The sequence below is a fragment of the Lolium rigidum genome, chromosome 2 (genome assembly GCF_022539505.1).
Source record: "Lolium rigidum isolate FL_2022 chromosome 2, APGP_CSIRO_Lrig_0.1, whole genome shotgun sequence".
NCBI classification, from domain to species: Eukaryota; Viridiplantae; Streptophyta; class Magnoliopsida; order Poales; family Poaceae; genus Lolium; species Lolium rigidum.
The window spans coordinates 173,974,641-173,993,308 of record NC_061509.1 but is presented as its reverse complement, the minus strand read 5'-3'; the positions used below and the strand labels follow the sequence as shown (position 1 = coordinate 173,993,308).

Below are 18,668 nucleotides of genomic sequence, written 5' to 3'. Positions count from 1 at the left end.
TCATAAGTGGTTAGGCTCTAGACCAGTTTGTTGCTGCGAAGGAGTAAAACATCGCAAAGGAAGCTGTGAGCGAACACCTGTTTTGCAGGGGTATCAGCTTCAACGTCAAGGTTGTCAGCAGCAGGCTAAGGAGCTTTCCTGGGGGCATTAATCCAGGAGTTTTTCCTTCAGGACAAACATCACGGTCGGGTGATGTTGAAATCTAGGGGTCTCAAGGCTGCGCGCTGGACCTGTTCGGTTAGAAGTGTGGATATGAGTTTCATGGGTTGCAAGTTAACATCTGAGAAGGCAATTAGATCGATCTGTTTTGCAATCTATTGGAAAAGCTGATGCTTGGCCATCGGCTCATTGAGCATCTACCGAATCGACAATCGGCAGACTCAGTACGAAGGGCAATCGGCTAAGTCATCACCAAGGAAATCAGTAAGATCAAATTGGGGAATTCTTCATTGATAAACAAGGATTTCTTACATAAAGAGCTGATTGCTCTCAAAAGGAATTGCTAGGGGGAACATTGCCCCGTCTACTACTCCTAGCTCTATCCTATCTAGGGGCCGCTGCTGCCCTCGTCGTCGTCTTCATCACTGTCGTCGGCGCTGCTCCCGGCCGGCTCATCATCGCTGCTGTGGCGGCCGCCGGCAGGACCCTCGTTGTCCTCATCCTCCTCGTCAGCATTGTCGTCCTCGCTGTCGAAGTCGCTGAGGTTCCCGGGCCAGGGGCAATGGCGTTTGGCCGGCGGCTCGTCGGAGGAGCCGTCGTCCTCCTCCTCCTCCTCCTTCACCTCTTCGGAGGAGGTGACCCCCTCCCAGGAAAGGCGGTCGTCGTCGCTTTCCTCCACTGCTGCCTCATTGGCGAGGAAGCGGAGGTCACTTTCCCCGTCAGTTGAGGACTTGTCATCCTCGGACCAGACGGAGAAGTCGTGGTCTTCCTGGTCCCACGCTGTTGGGGCGAGGATGTCGTACGCCGCCTGCGTACCCCACTCTGGTGTTGACTCCCGGATGGGAGAGGACACGTAGGAGAGACCCGACGAAGTGGAGGAAGAAGAAGAAGAAGACATGGCGGCGGAAAGGGGCTTTTGGAAGTGCTAGTGCGAAGGAGATGAAGAAGGGGGCTACAGGAAGTGGCCAAATAAAAGGGGGGTATAGCGATTTAATGCCTAAGCAGTTCCCGAGGACGTGGTGCCAGAACTGTCAAATCATGCAGAGAAGTTGAGAGGGCAAGACGTCATCATGAAGCATACTGCGACGGTTCTGTTCTGCCACGACATGACCCTTCGAAGGAGACAGATGGTTTTGCAATTATCATTATCAAAACCAGGGGGGCATGTGTTACCATCCGATTTTGGCCAAATCAGGAGATGGGCCGTAAGTGAAGATGGGCTTGAAGGACGTACACGTGGAGCTTCATCGAAGCGGCCTTGCGCTAAGAGTTTGGGCTTAACTGCCTATGTATCTGTAACATATTAGATCGCATTGTAATTTAGATTAAAGAAATAGAGTCTGGCCCGTGCACGGTTAGGTGCACGCCCCAATTAGAAAGTCCCTTGGACTATAAATATGTATCTAGGGTTATCGGAAAAAGAAGACAATCATCGTTCAACCAACACAAATCAGGCGCATCGCCACCCCTTTCTTCGAGGGTTTCTCCCGGGTAAGCACCATGCTGCCTAGATCGCATAGGCAGTATACGTTTATTCGTCAACCTTGTACTGCTCGTGCTGAAGCCTTGTTGATGGCGAGCAGTACTATTTATCCTTAGGTGTTTAGGGGCTTGCATCGATGCTTTTACGTGCATATCTGCGTGGCGATGCCGTCCCTCGACATCCAGACGTAAGGGCAGCATCTTGCTTTTTCGTTACTTAGTAGATCCGATCCGTTATAGTTGTTCCTTGCTCCGCAAGGATTAGTTTAATATCTGCATAGTTAGGCCTTACGCTGGGGTCGGAGGATCCGGTAGTGCGCTAGATGTTGTTCACCGTCCCTGCGAGGGATGTTCCGGGAATCGACGTTATGTTGGTTTTTAGGCCTCTCGTAGGGGTGGTTTGCATCGTCTTCCGTAGCTGCTAGGCCCGATCACACGTAGGACGTTCCGGTTATGCGGTGAAAACCCTAAACTGTCGTGGATCGTTTTAGCTTTGTCCCGATCAAGCAGGATCCCCATGCCATTGTAAATCCAACGTGAAACATGGGGCGATCGGCTCCTTGAGCCGATCCACGGGAAACCCGAGAGCCGATAGGGCTCGTATTTAATGTTTACGTGTCTACCATGCAGGAACAATCGAAGCACTAACACCTTCCCGACCGGGTCTAGGTCGGGTGGCACGCCCTAGCAACCGCCAGGACGTTGGCCAGAAGATTTGCGGGACGACGCGAGGTGCCAGGGATCCACTAAGCGGCCCTGGGAGCTTCCCGGCTCTTCGTGTTGCTCAGCCATTGCCCGTCGGTGGGTTTTGGAGGGTAACATGGCCATGAAAAGAGCCGCATGGAAGATTGCTATCCATATACCAGAACCATGAGTTGGTTACGAGATCTTATGACTTTCACCTCTAGTCTACGCAACTTGTTTGGGAATAAAGGCTTTGTTGTTGTTGTATAAAACTGTCACATAGATGTGTTGAAATAGGCAAAAAATCTTGATTTGCGGTTCAGTTTGAAGTTTCGGCGCGGTTGTGCGCAGGGTCTGGTTTGCGGATGCTTTTTTCAGCTCGGCTGTAAACACACGTCTACCGTTTAACCACCTCACAATACAATACTCCCTCCTCACAATACAATACTCCCTCCGTTCCTTTCTATTGTGCCTAGCACGGAAATTAGCGCGAGCCTTTTTTTGACACAAAACCCCCTAACAATATCACAGACAAAATACAGATCTTAGAAATACATGACCAGATCGTTTTCCAGATTTTCTGGACTTAACCTGATCGGTGGAAGGGGTTCTTTGCAAAAAAAACATAGCTTTACTCTTATATTCTGAAACAAATGCGAAAAAATAATAGGCATTATAGAAAGGAACGGAGGGAGTATGACGGAACTCACGGTAAGGTAACTTGTCTGCGCACATCTGAGCCGTAAAAAGCGATTAAGGCCGTTCGTTAACTGAAGGAGAAAATGATTCATAGACAGAAAACACCTGCAGGTTCAGTCTCAAGGAACTAGGTCTAACAACTGACCAAAAGACCAGAATATACATAACATATGCAAATACCATCTGTAGAAAGCAGAAACTAGAAAGCTAACAACTAGATTTGACATCAGCTATGTGGTCAATTTCCAACCGAACAGTCGGCGAGTACCAGACTATCAAACCAGCATTGGGCAGTCACCAATCTTTACAAGTTGCAAAAGGAACATTCACCTCCGGTCTAGGTACATGATCAAGGTTCGGTTGTTTATATCCGAAAGACTTGAGTGGCATTCAACAGACTATCTTCGTTCGGCCAAACATCAAATATGGAATTATCAGCATTTTCCTAACATGCCCCCACTAATCTCACCTGGCGTATTTCCGACTGGGAGGTTTAGGTTTGCCCCCCTTGTCATTTTTGCCTCTCAAAAGCGCAAGTGTTGGACCAAGAGCACTGCTTCTTTGCGCTCTATATGACCAGGCCGACGTGCTAGCATTTGGTTTCCAAGTTCCCCAGCCATTCTCTTGAACTTCGTCAGGCTTGTCACTTGGTATTTCGCTGTTTTCCTCCCAAACCTTACTATGTTCCTTTTCTGCACAAAACATTCATTTTCTCGATTAGAATATAACCAAACTTGTGGGGTAGAGAAAAGAAATGCTTACAAATGACTCCATACCTGGTGCCGCTTCAGGATCTTTAGTGTTATTTGACACCAAAATTGCAGTCTGGCTGTGAACTATGCCTTTATTTTTGTCTAAGGTAACTGGTTCTCCGGCTGTTAGTTCCTCTTTCTTTCCTGTTTCTCTAATGGGAGTACTAAGAGCTGAAGATACTGGCTCACTACCCTTCAATAGTCTTACATCAAGAAGGGAAGAGTACTCAATCTGCAGTAGACGTTGAGCATGATGTTTACGAACTTTGTGGGTACATGGTAAGATTGGAAATTGAACTAATGATTACCTCCAAGGAACCATCTTCCTTGTAGGGTGAAATATCCACCGGCATGTCTAACTTGTCCTCGATTATCATTTCCTTCATGATGATTGGATACTCCGGAACAGGCAAGAGAATGATGCGCGTTGATATCAAATCATGTATAAGAACTTCACCGACCTGAAACAGTTTGTAAGTTTGAAACAAGGATTGCCCAAATTAAGCACTGCCAATGACTCAAGTATCTACAATGCTTTATGCTTTCATGTTTGCCCCATGTTTCAAACAACAAATGATCTAGGCCAGAAATGTTTCAATCTGAAATTGCTATTGGAAATCATGTCATACCCGGTACGGAGAAATCTCCGGACACCATGAGGAAGACAATTCAACCAACCGATATACAATAAGATCTCCCTCCTGAAAAGACAAAAATGGGTAAGCTCACCAAGAGGACTTAAAAGAGCAAAATAAAATATAGCCTAGCAATAAGCAACTTTTGCAAAGCTACTAACAGAAATTTTTAATACTTGGGTACGCAAGTATGGCAAGTGATGTGAATATGTGATTGTCTATGGAGTGGAGAATCGTATCCACATTTAGGACAAAATAGTTCATGAATTTGGAGAGACACTACGTCACGTATAGTTTTTACCTGAACACACATGGGTATCAGGTGGAACGTCGCTAAAAAAAGACCAGGGTGTCATTGAAATATTAATCCGGACAACTAATATTGAACAGCAGTTCTACAGAATGTTGTTTCACTAGCAATTACTTCGAAGATACTATTTTACTCTCTTAAATAGTACAATGTCCAGGGGTTTCAAAAGCTCCAAGTACCAAATTGCTCCATCTAGGCTTCTTGACACTTTAAAGCAATAGGAAGAACCGCTAGCTCTCCCCAGATCAATTTGTTTTGGGTCATCAATTAAAAGAAAGATACCACCAACTTTTTGGTTTAGGTCCCTCTTCATAGAATAGCTGTAGCCAGCGATTGCTAATGACCCCTAGTTCCTTGACATCCCATTCATACCATCTGATGTACCTATCTACTAGACCGCAAGTGGTTTGCCACCATTCGGCTCCTATGCTGTGAACAAGCACAGAATTCTCCAACGAAAACACAGACCACCAGGAACCTTCATTCCTTACAGTATTAGCTATCAATGTAAGTGACTACCGATATTCGCTTTAGTGCATAACTTGTGTCCTTTCCCACCAAGTTACAAGCTCTCAACTAATTACTTGTATGATAGAGAAGTTGTTTCTCAGGAAGTTGAGGGGTTTGATTTCGGATATTCTTTACATGGATGCATAATATCCCTTTGGTTTGCAAACCAACAGAAAATGGAGGTAGGCATTGTCAATTTTCAGAAGAAAAAAATTGATGCTTTACTTCTCAAGCATTCTAGATAAATTTTACAACAGAGCAGATGTGCCTTGGGTGCAGCTCATTTGGAGAAGTTACTATACCAACTCTGTTCCTCATTCGAATAGACCTTGTGGCTCCTTTTGGTGGCGTGATATCATGCAGTTATCAGACAAGTACACTGAGATTTCGTCCATTCAGCCAGGTTCTTGAGACTCATTTCATTTCTGGACAGACAAATGGGAGTTCTTGGGTTCATCTGAACCATTATCTAATGCTGTGTTTGGATGCATAGAATCCTCTATGGAATTAAATTGGACTTTCAGATTCCAAATCCAAGATGGAAATGAATTGGCTCTGAAATAGAATTCCGCTGTTTGGATGTGCTCGGAATTTCATGTTGAAATCGAAAGGTGAACTCAATTCCAAATCCTGTTTGGATGTACAAACCCTGGAATTTGATGTTTTGTTGAATTTAAACAATATAAATTTGTGTACATGTAAAAAAATATACAGTATATTATTTAGCACACACAATACAAAAGAAATTGACCACAGCCACCCATCGTTCCCATATTAAAAAAATCGAATAAATAATTAAATGATGAGGGCCCCATCCCCATCGTTCCCAGCTCCGGCCGACACTTGCCGGCGAGGCGGCCGCCGTCTCCGACGCGGGACTCGCCGGGATCCGCCCTCCCCAACCCGGTACTCGCCTGGATCCGCCCTCCCTGAGCCAAGTGTGGTCGCAGGTTCCTCCCGACGAAGTGTTTGCTAGGGGCCAAGAGCTGCATCCGCTGTCCAAGAGACGATGCCGAGCGCCTCCGCTCGCGGCCTCGAGCCGACGCCGAGCGCCTCCGCCGCCATTCACCCTGTGCTCGCCGTCTGCCTCCAATGGCGCAGACTAGGGTTAGGATGGGCGGGGAGAGAGACAGCCAGGGGAATAGGGCCACGAGCGGGGCGCGTGGAGGAGGAAGCTCGTGGATGGGGAGGTGAGGCAGGGAGAAGAGAAGGGGGGCCAACCTTCGCGCCGCCGGTGGCCAGCATGCGCGCCGTCGGGAGGAAGCTGCGCGCTCGCTCGCTCTCTTTTTCTGGAGCGAGGATCGGAGCGACGAAGGGGTACGCGGGTGGCCTCGCGACCTGATTCCACGCGATTCAGAGGGGAGGAGCTCGGAAAGTTTTCCGAAACGTTTACACGCGAGGAAGCGTTGCCGCGGAATTTAGTCAAGTTTCCAGGCTTTAATTCTAAGCCCAGTCCAAACGGTGGAAAGTGACCCCAAATTCCAGATTTTCTGATTCCATGCCCAATTCTAGACATCCAAACACAGCATAAAAGATTTCCAAGGCTGTTCTCCTTCATGCTGGACAACAGACTGTCGGTTGCATAAGTTTTTGCAACACCTGACCTATCTTCTCTTCTATATCTACCTTTGTCTGCCCAAGCATATCTAGAATTTTGCACTGTCCAGCAGGGCATGATTGATTGCCCTCTGTCAGCTAAACCAGACGTTTGGAAATATGATTGGGGTGAGAAATATCTGCCATCCAAGCATTATACTCATGTTCATGCTCACCCAGTTTTCAAATGGCTTTGGAAGTCTGTGTGTTCTTAAGACCAAAGTCTTTGCCTGGCTATTGCTCAATGATCGATTAAATACTAGAGACCTGTTGGTCAGGCAGAATTGGAAAGTGTCTGAAGACAAACATTGCATTTTATGCCCAACCAGAACGTATGAACACAGATTGCATATCTTCTTCTCATGAAACTTTAGTCATAGAATGTGGATCTACTTACAAATTGACTGGTCTGTAGGCACTGACATTCAGTCAGCTGTGGCAGCAGCCCAAAGAGAACTTTGGAAAGCCCTTTTTTATGGAAGTGATGATTTTAGCCTGTTGGCATATTTGGAAGCAACTTTTGCAAAGTGGAAATGTAATTTTATCGATGACATTACTCTTCTCAGTAATAGGATTAAAGCTAAGCACAGCGATAGCCTTATGTCTTAGATAGCTAGTTTGCACTAATTCTTTGTATTGGTAAGCAGGCAAGCTTAGAGGTTTCCTTTTGTATATGTGGTGTACTTGGTTGGGTGAGATATAAATAAAATTTAACTGTGGGGCTTTTGCCTCACAGTCCATGGTAAAAAAAAAAAATCCCTTTGGTTGCTCTATTTTGGGGGACTCTTTCCACTGGAAGCAGAACATCATAGATCCCTATCTCTTAGGCGAATACATAAACACACACAAAATAACATATGTACACATGTCCTTTAGGATGCAGCTAATCATTCAGGTTGGAAATTAACATTTCATCATCATCTTGGAATGCTCAATGGGGCAGAAACAATCACTATACTCTTCCATCACAATTATATGATTTGAGAAGCTTTCTTTACTATTCTGATAGGAAAACAATTACCTTTGGAAGTCGTGTTAGGGGGTAAAGTCTATCAAAGTCCAAAGGTTCACTGGTAGACTTCCCTTCCTCAGCAACAGTCTTCTCCTTCGCTAATACATCATGATTGCTCTCATTGACCTTCTGATTGCTGACACGACAAAAACCATTTTCCTCGTCCTTACTATTTACCATAAGGTGCTTATCTTCAGTATTACTTCCAACTATTTCCCCAAAATTGCCAATATCAGCGATTCTCTTATTTGAGTTGTTCATCCCCCACTTCTGGCCCTTCTTTTTGCTCATAGTTCCACTCCACGTGAAAGTTGCCTGGAACCACAAGCCCAGCATCAATGGTAAGGGAAGTCGATGCTGATTTTAGTAAAACTAAACAACAACTTTTCTATTTACTATCTTCATTTGGGTAAAATGGTCATTTCAATCAATAGTGTATAATTCAAATCTACATCTAACTTCTTAGACATCTGCCTTATATATCTCTTCTGCATTTATGCACTGGATACCCCATGAAATTTGGTAGACACAGATTATTGTGTTAACAAGCCAGAAGTAATTTTGAGTCTAAGCTAATGAGCAAAACATAGCAAGTAACACAAAGTCAGAAGTTAGTCCACCACAAGTTATATTTAAGTCTTTGCATTTGTTGATGCATATTTGAGCAGGGCAACACATCCAATTGAGCAGAGCGAGAAGGACGGGAGCTTCAGTAACTTATATAGATAGCCCTCCCAAATTTTAGTTGCAGAGAAAATGAACATTGAGGCAATTCCATGATGATTCATGAATAACATTTAAAGACAAAGAGAAGCAATGTAAACCTGCGTTTCCTCCGCTAATGATGTATTTAGTTCACCTAGAAACACAAAGAATTCCGTGTTAAATAAAATATATGATTATTCAGGTAGGGATTGAAGGTTGTACAATAATTACTATAACACAACAGCGCTATTTTCTTATGAAACTGTTAGAAAGATAAATAAAACGGTAAAATATACAAGTCATGATGGAAACTGGAAGTGTAATTCAACATATTCACACAGAAAATATGTACAAGCTCCGTAGGCTGATAGACAAATGACTTTCAAGTTAGCAAACCGAGTTTCACTGTGATGCAAACCCTTTGTTGACATCAGGGTACCAAAGTGTAAGAGGCAGATGACATTGCTTGAAGGGGATTAAGGTTTCCAGAGGAGAAGGTTAGATATAATCGGAGATACATAGATGTTGAGAGAGAAAGCTAATTCATTATTCTTGCTTGAAAGCAAAGATAGAATTGTCCCTTCAAAGGGACAGCTTACCATGACCTAAGAAGATACGATCTCCAATACCAAGTAAGTTTACCTCTAACAAATAAAACTCAACTAGTCTTTTATATTTGCAACTAATGGTGCATGGGAACAAAGTGAACAACACCATCTACCGGCGGTGCTGTTTTGCAGCCTCCTGTGCAGTAAGACTATGCAATTTTCTCTCACACCAACAACTCCGCACCACACACTCACCAAAAAAAATTCTATCTTCCCCGGTCAGGGAACTTTGTGTAAGGTGTCCAGAGAACTGGGCTTCTGGAGTGTTTTGGTGAGACACATGTGTTGTAACTCAACTGAATTTTAACATGACTCGTGCTACCTTTCTCAACAACAAAGAAAAGGCTGAGGAGCAGCACTGCTTTATATTTCTCGGCACAATGATCCGCCTTGAGGATCCAACCTTTCAGGCATATACAGACTAACTGGTCCATGATGCAACTTATCGGATTTTTTTCCCAGCACAACATAAACCATCTGCCTCTTATCTGAATGAAACATGGATAACTACTATAATTTAGCACAAAAAAGTTATGTACTCCCCCAATTCCATATTAGTTGCCGCTGATTTGGATGTATCTAGACACATTTTGTGTATAGATACACCTGTATCTGCCACAACTAATATGGAACAGAGGGAGTACATAATTTCGGTAATAGTTTCACCAAATTTTGAGCTTCAAGTATGACTCAAGAAGCAGGACACAGGCAGGCAACCAGCTCCTATAAATAAACCACAAAACTTACTCGAGTATTAGTAAATTATTACTATCAAGATGTCAAATTACATTTTCCTGTTGATCATACAGGATATAAACATGTGTCCATGCGTCATGACATGTGTGCAAGCGCACATGCAGAGTACAGTCAGGGGCACTCCAAATATTTTTTCTTTCTCAATGGGGAAGGTAAACAGATACATTATCAGCGAAAACCAATAAATCAACCCTCAATCGTATTAGGGGAATTAACTCTTCTCGGGCTGAGGAATACCTGCTGGTTCAAAGCGAATGTGACCAGGACGAACCACAACTGGAACAATATCGTCTGATGTATCTGATTCTTCCTCATCTGCTCCATGCCTTGAAAATGGCAAGTTCAGGCCATTCTCATTGCTAGGCGGGCAAAGAAGATCATTTTGGTTGCTTGAAGATGGAAAGTCAGCAGCAGTGGGTGATTCCTGGCACTCCACATTCTACAAATATACATTGTAGATTAATAATATGTTTGGCTAAGACCACTTTATGCTTTATGACTATTATAGATATGAGACCACATTAGGTACAACTCATGAGAGATCTAGAGCCACTGGAGTAGAGACCAGTTGATATACATGAAGGTTCTCTTTCAGCCTGATGCGCAATTTTAGAAGGGGCCCTCACGTTTTCCTAAATTGCGCAGCTATTTAACCAGCAACTCTTCCGTCAGCACCAGGCTTTACCCTCAATCTCCAGATCAACATTATCCCACACTAGCACCGAGCCCGTGTGTTGCTAAAAACACTTGAAACACAAGGAGTTAGGCCATGGCCACAAAGATTTTCCGAAGAGCCTTGGTGTTATCTGGCTGTTGCATGGCTCCGGCAAAAAAAAATGTTCGTTGCTATGAGAGCACAAGTGTATATATTTATTTGTGTATTTGGTCGTACGTATGATTATAACAATGCATTTTGTTTGTTAGATATCTTTTACATTAGTTGGTCCCACATGTGAGGATGGTTGTAGTTGTTTGTTTAAACCCTTTGTAGGATGTTGGTCCCACATAATACTATACAATATTGGTGGGAGAGTGCGAACTCAAGGTGCACATGTGTGGATGGTTGTAATTGTTTATTCAAGCCTTTTGTAGGACGTTGGTCCCAGCTATACCATATCGTATTGGTGGGACAGTGAGCTCACCACCAACTCAGACTTTATAAGTAGGGAAGATGTGCGAATACCTTCAGCCACTTCTTCGCCACTGCCAAAACACACAAGCCAACCTACCCATTGTCTCCTTCAGAAAAACAGTGAAGTAGGTGGGGCCAACGGAGAAGTCATTTTGTGAGGACATGGGCAATGAGACAGCTTTCTCACCAGAGAGGGAGAGAGATACCCACAAGGCGGAGACAAAACAAGCGCCATGGAGGTGAGATCGAGATTGAAGGAGAAATGAGAAATTTCGATTAGTTTTCTCACAAATATAGTTTCCGCACAAATATGAGGAATAATCATATGGTGTCCCTCAGGGGTCAGCAACCTCACAGTCTTTATTACCAATGCTTGTTAAAATCCCTAATAGACCCTACTACAGATTCACCCTACAGATGTACAGGACTACAGGCACCGAATTTTCTTAGAATCTAATACCAACTCACCAACATTCTTGGAGACTTGGGAAAAGGTGCAATCTCAGAAAAGAACAGAGCTTGCTCTGAAAATTCTACATGGGTTGTGACTAGTTGGTCTATCGTAACATCTTATATCTTCAGTTGCCACCGATCCAGCAGGCTTGTCAGTGGCAGTGGTTCAGATAATCAGAATTCTAACCCAACATGCCCTTGTACGGATATAAAGATACCCTATGAAACCAGAACAGAGAGAGGCATAAAATCATTAAAGTACCTCTTTCAGCTGTTCTTTGGCTTTCTTCCTAAATTGCCTTTTGAGCTTCTTACGACGAGCACTTCGACTCTGATGGGACAAAACAAAGACAAAAAAAAACATGTGATAATTAACCAAAATGTAAAGGCAGAAAACTGTATATGTCTATTAGCATATTAAAAAGAGATAAAGGAAACTATCGATGGTCTTATCAATCTGGAAGAATAAATCAAATTAAGAGGAGGAAATACAACTCCATCTAAACCTCTAGGCAACTTAGCATCTCTAGCAGTAATATCTGGTTGTACATATTTTATATTTTATAAATGAAACAATGCAGTAGAATACTCTCCTACTGTTCTCCTCAACACCATCTGGTTGAGCATTTGTCATGACCAAAGGGGGCATTCCAGGTAAACAGTATGTAAGGGCTGGGACATAGCATTATAGCAATGCACCAAACAGAGGATAGGATCAATCGTATAATCCAATAATGAAATACTAGATCATGTGGAAGTAATGGGAACTCAAAGAATGCACTTACGAATACACCCCATTGTCAGGGAACAACAGAAGCATCTAGAGAGATAGATACACTCTGATAACAGCTCTAGCAAGTCCAGGAAATATTGATGAATGAGGGCGTATTGGTGCACAAATGGGATTATCCACTATGGTTGTCTTACTAAAAGCACATTTTACCATACTATTTTGTATATCTACTTATAAATATTCAAGTTAGTGATCGTCCATTCACTTCTTTTCTAGACTTACTCGTCTCAACCCTGACAAGTGCGACCATACAAACTGTGAACATATCAGCAAGCTGTTAGCACCCGGTTGTGGCCGATAGCCGGCCAAACACGGAATCCTTCCATACATACAACCTAGGTGAGTCGCACCTGGGGAGGAGCTCAGGACATGAAAAAGCCAGGAAGAGACTTATAGACGGTGCTCAGGAGCAAGGCGAAAGCGAGGTCTATTGTGACCAACTGACTCTCCTAGGGCATCAGCCGGCTAGGTAAGCTACCACGAAGTCCGCAGGCAGGCCGCCACATCCAAGTCGGCAAGAGAGCCATGCTCTAGCCAGCATGTTATCATTTCCACATGGCGAGCCATATCATTATAGTAGGCAACCGTCATGTCTACTTGGCATCAAGTCATACTACAATCCGGCTTACGGGCCAATTGTGTTCGAGAGCAGAGGGCAATCATGCTATACCCAGCATCTACTATAACCCAGTTAGCAAGCTGGCTCATGTGACTTAGACCGCCACCTGGCATGATCTTACTTGACTAGTAGCCTCACAGAATTTCAGCAACACATGGCCAAAAGAGTCTGAAGTCGCCAGGGGCTAACTTGTCAAGGAAAGGATAACCTGAAGCGGATGAGTAGAGCTTGTTTCAAAAGAATTGATGCTATTCGCCAGGAGCTACGCGATAGCAGGCAACCTCACGACTCTGCTGCAGTACATGCTATACTGAGGCCAGAAGACGAAGCCCTGCAAGCTGACAAGCAAGCTGGCGATACCTCCAACACGCACTCCCAGAATTTCAGCAACACCAACGAGTCATGGCCGAAAAAGACTTACGGGAGCCGGGAAGGCAATGACCAAAGAAGCGGGCTCATATACATCTCAAATCTTCTGAAGAGCTCGTAAGAGAAGAGCTAGCAGATAGAGCCTTGCGAGCCAATCAACAGAACAATGTTGACTCGGCCAGTATGGCTGAGTCGGTTAAGGCCGGGTTGGGCAATACACGTGCCAAGACCAATCTACAACGGAAAGTCGACCCGGCTGTCATGGACGACTCAGTTAAAGCCAAATTGAGTGATTCGGGTAAAGCTAAGTCGGACACACACGCCGAGTCCACCAAAGTCATTTTTAGTCAAAATAGATATTTTATAATAACTAGGTTTAGCAACGCAATGCCCAACCACGCCATAAGTACAAGATAACTTTCACTGCTCTGATAACAAAGTAAACCATAGAATAAATGGAAAAAATGATACTTACAGAATTGTTCAGAGAAAACTGATATATACATCACTAAGAGCAAATCCAGGATATAAACAAATATATTCTTCAATGTGGTATCTACAGATCAGCTTTTAGAATTTTGGGCATCATAACATACTGTATATACATGCATAATAAACTTTGCCAACTATAGGAAACATCAAAGTTGATTTGCTGCAACTGACTACATACAAACTAATATATATAGATTTATCTACAAGCAGAAGTGTGGATTACACGTACCATTTTATTACTTTGAGTTGTCTGCCCAGAGACCTCAGTTTCGCAATTCAACTCGGTCTGGTTGCACCTAAAAAATTACAACATGAATTTTTCGCAATGCAACAGAACAAAGACTAATATTAATTTTACGATACTCCAGCGCAAACTATATGGAAAAATTGCAAGGGAGTCAATAAGTCTTAGCTTATCATGTCAATACTATGTAGGGTGGTTTTACATACTGGGGTCACTGGCTTCCCAATACAGCCCTCCCCGTTTTGTTGAAGATATGAAAACTAGGAGGTAATTGGCATGTACTGCTAGAACATAATTGCCATTTTAAAAAAGGCAAAAATAGTCTCTAAAACAGTGTAACCAAGATGAATGCTGAATCATTAGAAATGCATTGTTCAAAAATCCTCTCACATTATGCAAATATAATAACACGTGATCATTATGGCATGGTGAATGAACATCAGAGATACAGATAGCTGAAAATTTTCCATACAGCTTTAATACACAGAAAACTAAACAGATAAGGTATATTGTATAAAGTTTAGACATTTACTGACTGATTTATTATAACTTGAAGGCTATTTACTATTGTGTGAGAGGAGTACTAACAGAACCGTAATTTCATATGACATATAATTTTGAACAGGTTATATGGATTTTGTTTACCAAACTACCATGTATTTTACAGCTTTCCTTCTTGTCTCACTATATATTGGTTGTAGTAACATCTTATATTATGGGCAGAGGGAGTACTATAGTGCTTATTACTTACGATCTTGTGGTGATATACCTGCTATGCTGTAATCATATACCATAAACTTAGTTACCACCAATTAGTTTATTTCTTTGATTAGTCTTTTGCTGTCCATATTCTTGGTAGTGCCAGGAAGAAGAAAACTTGTTTATCGGATTTGGGTAGAAAGATGTCTGAAATAAGGGACATAATGTAGTACCTGCCAGCTTTTTCCTTTCCATCCAATTCAACAGTGAATTCAGCTTGTATCGCTGCCTTCTTTGCTTCAATGTCAATAGTTGATGGCTTCGACTCTTTGGTGCCACGGCGACCTTGGTCTTGGCAAATGTTGTTGTCGCACCCTGTGTGTTTTGCCATCTTCAGTTCCTTGCCCCTGCATCAACAGATAGGTAGCCAGATCAGTTGAACAGGTAGTCATGGTTGATGAAACAGAAAACTAGGTGTGATCTAAATGGGAGTGTAAGCTATTTAGTTTGTTAGAACGCCAGCTTTTGAAGGGATGGGGATAAAACTAGAACAAGTGTGGATACCATATTTCATTGGCAGAAAGTGAAGCGAAAATACAACAACAAATAAAGGAGGATACTTTGAACTCCCAGGTATTCTTGCATCTCCATCTCGCCATTTCCTCTTCAAACTTGTATGCCCATTTTCTAGATTGTGGTTGGATTTTGGATTCTCTTCAGGCTGATGATCACAATGTACCTCTTCTTCTTGGTGCTTACTACAGTCAATACGATACTCGATTGCAAGAACTTTATCATCAGTTGGAAGCGACCGCTTTTCTACTATCTCAGGATCTTCAATACAGTGTACGTCATTATGGCGTACTGTACCCTTGCAAGTTTTCTGTTTTACCCTGCAATCCAAGGAGAGTGGGAGCAAGCATTGTTGTAAATAATAACATCATTTCCACAGGAAGTTACACACACGGTTGTATGGAAACAGAAATACAATCTGGAAAAGTTTTACTTTGCTAGCCAAGTGAAGATGTTTGTTCACCATAAAGTTCCTTATCATCCTCAACACGCAAGTGAAAATCCAACTTGTTTACATCCCACAAAACAAGAAAGTGTTCCTACTTCCACAATCCTATGGTTCTTGTGAAATTCTAGCTCTATGTCTGCTAGTGAATTGTTTGATTTCTTTTAATTTAGTCCATAATATCTGTTATTTGCTCTTCACAGGAACAGGGTTAACTGCCAAGTCTGCCATGCAGATGTCTCATATGTTCACAGCTCACTTATTCATGGCCATGATAATCAGTCCGACTTTTACATCCAGAAGAAAATGTCAGAGATACACTTCAATCAAGAATAGCATTAGCATCGGGTGAATTAGACATGGATGCTCCCCATAGCCAGAAGCCTACAGCCCAAAGATTCGCCCCCGAACTCAGAAATTTAGTTCTTGACAAGTACCTTATGATATCCTTGTCCCTGAATATGCAAGTCGACTCGAATGGTGGCAAGACAAATCCATCCATCTGCGCAGAGAGACAATCCATGAATCCAACAAATATATATGAAAGAAATCTATAGGGAACTAAGAACTGCCCAGGAAGCCGCAGGCATTCGTCTGTGTGAGGTCACCACACTGACGAGACAACCACATCAATTAGTCCCCCGCACTTGGGAAGCCTCCGATTAAAACCCAACACGCGAAGGAAAATTCGATTAAATGCTACATGGGTCAAAGAAGAGGAGGGCCGAGAGGGTCTCACCGTGAAGACGATGCCACCAGGACAGGAGCGGCGGAGGTGGAAACGGGCGGCGACGTGGGCGGAGAGATCGGCGACAGTAGCGAGCTCGGGTCGGAGTAGAAGCCAGCAGCGCCGGAGTCCGTCCTCCCGCTGCGCCCTCCGTAGAAGGCGGCGGTTGTCGAACACAAGCCGGAGCCTAACGGGCGACGGCGACTGCGCCGGCGGCGTGGCCATTGGTGGTGTGGGAGGAGGGTCTCTCATTTCTTTTTCCGCTATGTTCTAGAGTATGAGGGTTTAGAGCAGCCGTGTCCCTCGAACGCCATACGCCGCCGACAGATCCATGGGGGCCTCCGGCTAGGGTTTTGGAGTTTTCTTTTAATTTGGTAGATGTTTCTGAATATTTCTAATTTCAATAAATGTTTCTAAATAATTTAATAGTAAGTTTAGATCATACGAATAAGTAGTTTGACAATTCAATCAACTCGTATCAAACATATGCTTGATAAGATCATTTTGCGGTTGCGAATGAGTTTCTGATTTTTGTATGCGTGATGAGAGAAGTCGCAAAATCAAACTCGGCAAGATGATCCTGGCCATCATACGGGTAATCATTCATGATTGAATCCTTGCACTCACTACCGATGATTATGTTGTTTAAAATCACGCAACCATTCATCGTTTTTGACATATCTTCTTGAGACCAAGTAAAAGCAGGAGCATACCTACAATAGAAAATCGAGCTTTTACACATCAAATGTTCGCTCCAATCTTTCCTACAACTATCCTACCACAAAACAAAATGAGACTTATTCTCACCTAGAGGATCGTTAATTGTATTCTCAAATGTCGACCACTTTGGATAGATGCCATCAGCTAGGTTGTACTCTTTTGGTATATTGGTGTCTATTGATCTCGTAGTTTCAAGGTGGAGCATGGCCTTCAATAAGTCTAGCCAACACCGGAGAGCATTGTGGCACATTGATTTCATTGTGAGAACCCGCCATGCCAAAAAAAACGTGTCAAATCCAGAAATCATGGTCCGTCACATGTACTTTATACAGACCTTTGCTACACAAATGGACAATTATTTCATAACCAGTTCATGCAATCAATGCTTTCGAGCATCTCAGGAAATCCTCACACTTCATTATGTGCCATGATATGAGTTGTCTCATCTGCATTTGGTCCTATGAGTTGTTTCCTCTGCATTTGGTCCTATGAGTTGTCTCAAATAGTGTAGACCAAACTTTATGGCCACTACCCTGCAAAATATATACATGGATTCTTGAGTTGTGGACTTAGACATGCCTATGTACTCGTATTTTAGATCTCCACGAATTTCATATGCAAGCATCCTCATTGGGGTAGTGTAAATCTAAATTAATGATAGAACAGGGATTCCAACTACATCTCTATTCATCATGAAGTAGTTATCGAATTCTCTCGCACCATGTAGTATCTTAATGAACAACTCCTTGTTCATCCTAAATCTTTCGCGGAAATCCTTCGGGGTATATGTTGACTCTTCGTTGAAATATTCGATGTAGAGCATCACATGACCCTCCATGCGTTGGCTTCGATTTATTTTTCCCACGCCTTGAACCTCCACGTTTGGGAGCGGGGTTCTCGTCCTCTTGTAATTTTACAAGAGCGGCGAGAATCATGAAGTGCTCTTCTTCAACGGTGTTGGCATTGGTATCATCCTCCATAAAGATATGCACAATCATCTCGTATTTGCTACCCATGTTCTACAAATCAATAAAAGGAAGGAACCAATGAGCTAAATGGCGGCGAGATGGACAAAAGTCGTCATATATAGGCATCTGCCAAACACCTTGCGAGCACGGAGAGAGAGCGAGATCTTTGCACCTTCTGCGTGGACGATCGACGGCGAAGCGGGGTAGGAGGCGGTGGGGTAGAGCCGGTTGGCGTAGGCTAGGCGGCTCATCGATGGCCGAAGTCAAAATAGGAGGCAACGGTAGTGACTATTTCGCAGGGTGGGAGTGGCCTCGAGGAGGAGGGGAGGCGATGTGGCGGTTGGAATGGGGTTGTGTCACTGGCATGTGGAACCTGACTATCTGTATCATACGTCTTCGGCCACAACTCGTGTCAGGCGCCCCTAGCCTAGGGATGGCTTGGGGGCGTTGGACAACCGGCCTATTGGGCAACACCGAATATGAAATCGGTTTGGGGGAGCGGCTAGGCATGGATTTTTGTCATGCG

The 18,668-nt window shown here is 43.5% G+C and overlaps 1 protein-coding gene across 1 annotated transcript; it reads right to left on the bottom strand.

Annotated features, from left to right (window-relative positions):
- Positions 1-3,224: 3,224 nt before the first annotated feature.
- LOC124690313 (coilin-like) lies at positions 3,225-16,679 on the bottom strand. Its single transcript, XM_047223708.1, has 13 exons — positions 16,467-16,679; positions 16,165-16,229; positions 15,227-15,602; positions 14,943-15,109; positions 13,996-14,062; positions 11,756-11,824; positions 10,146-10,347; positions 8,664-8,698; positions 7,849-8,154; positions 4,406-4,477; positions 4,085-4,237; positions 3,801-4,008; positions 3,225-3,716 (listed from the first exon to the last, which is right to left on the bottom strand). The coding sequence occupies exons 1-13, from the start codon at positions 16,677-16,679 to the stop codon at positions 3,490-3,492; spliced, it is 2,160 nt and encodes a 719-aa protein (XP_047079664.1). The 3' UTR covers positions 3,225-3,489.
- Positions 16,680-18,668: the final 1,989 nt, after the last annotated feature.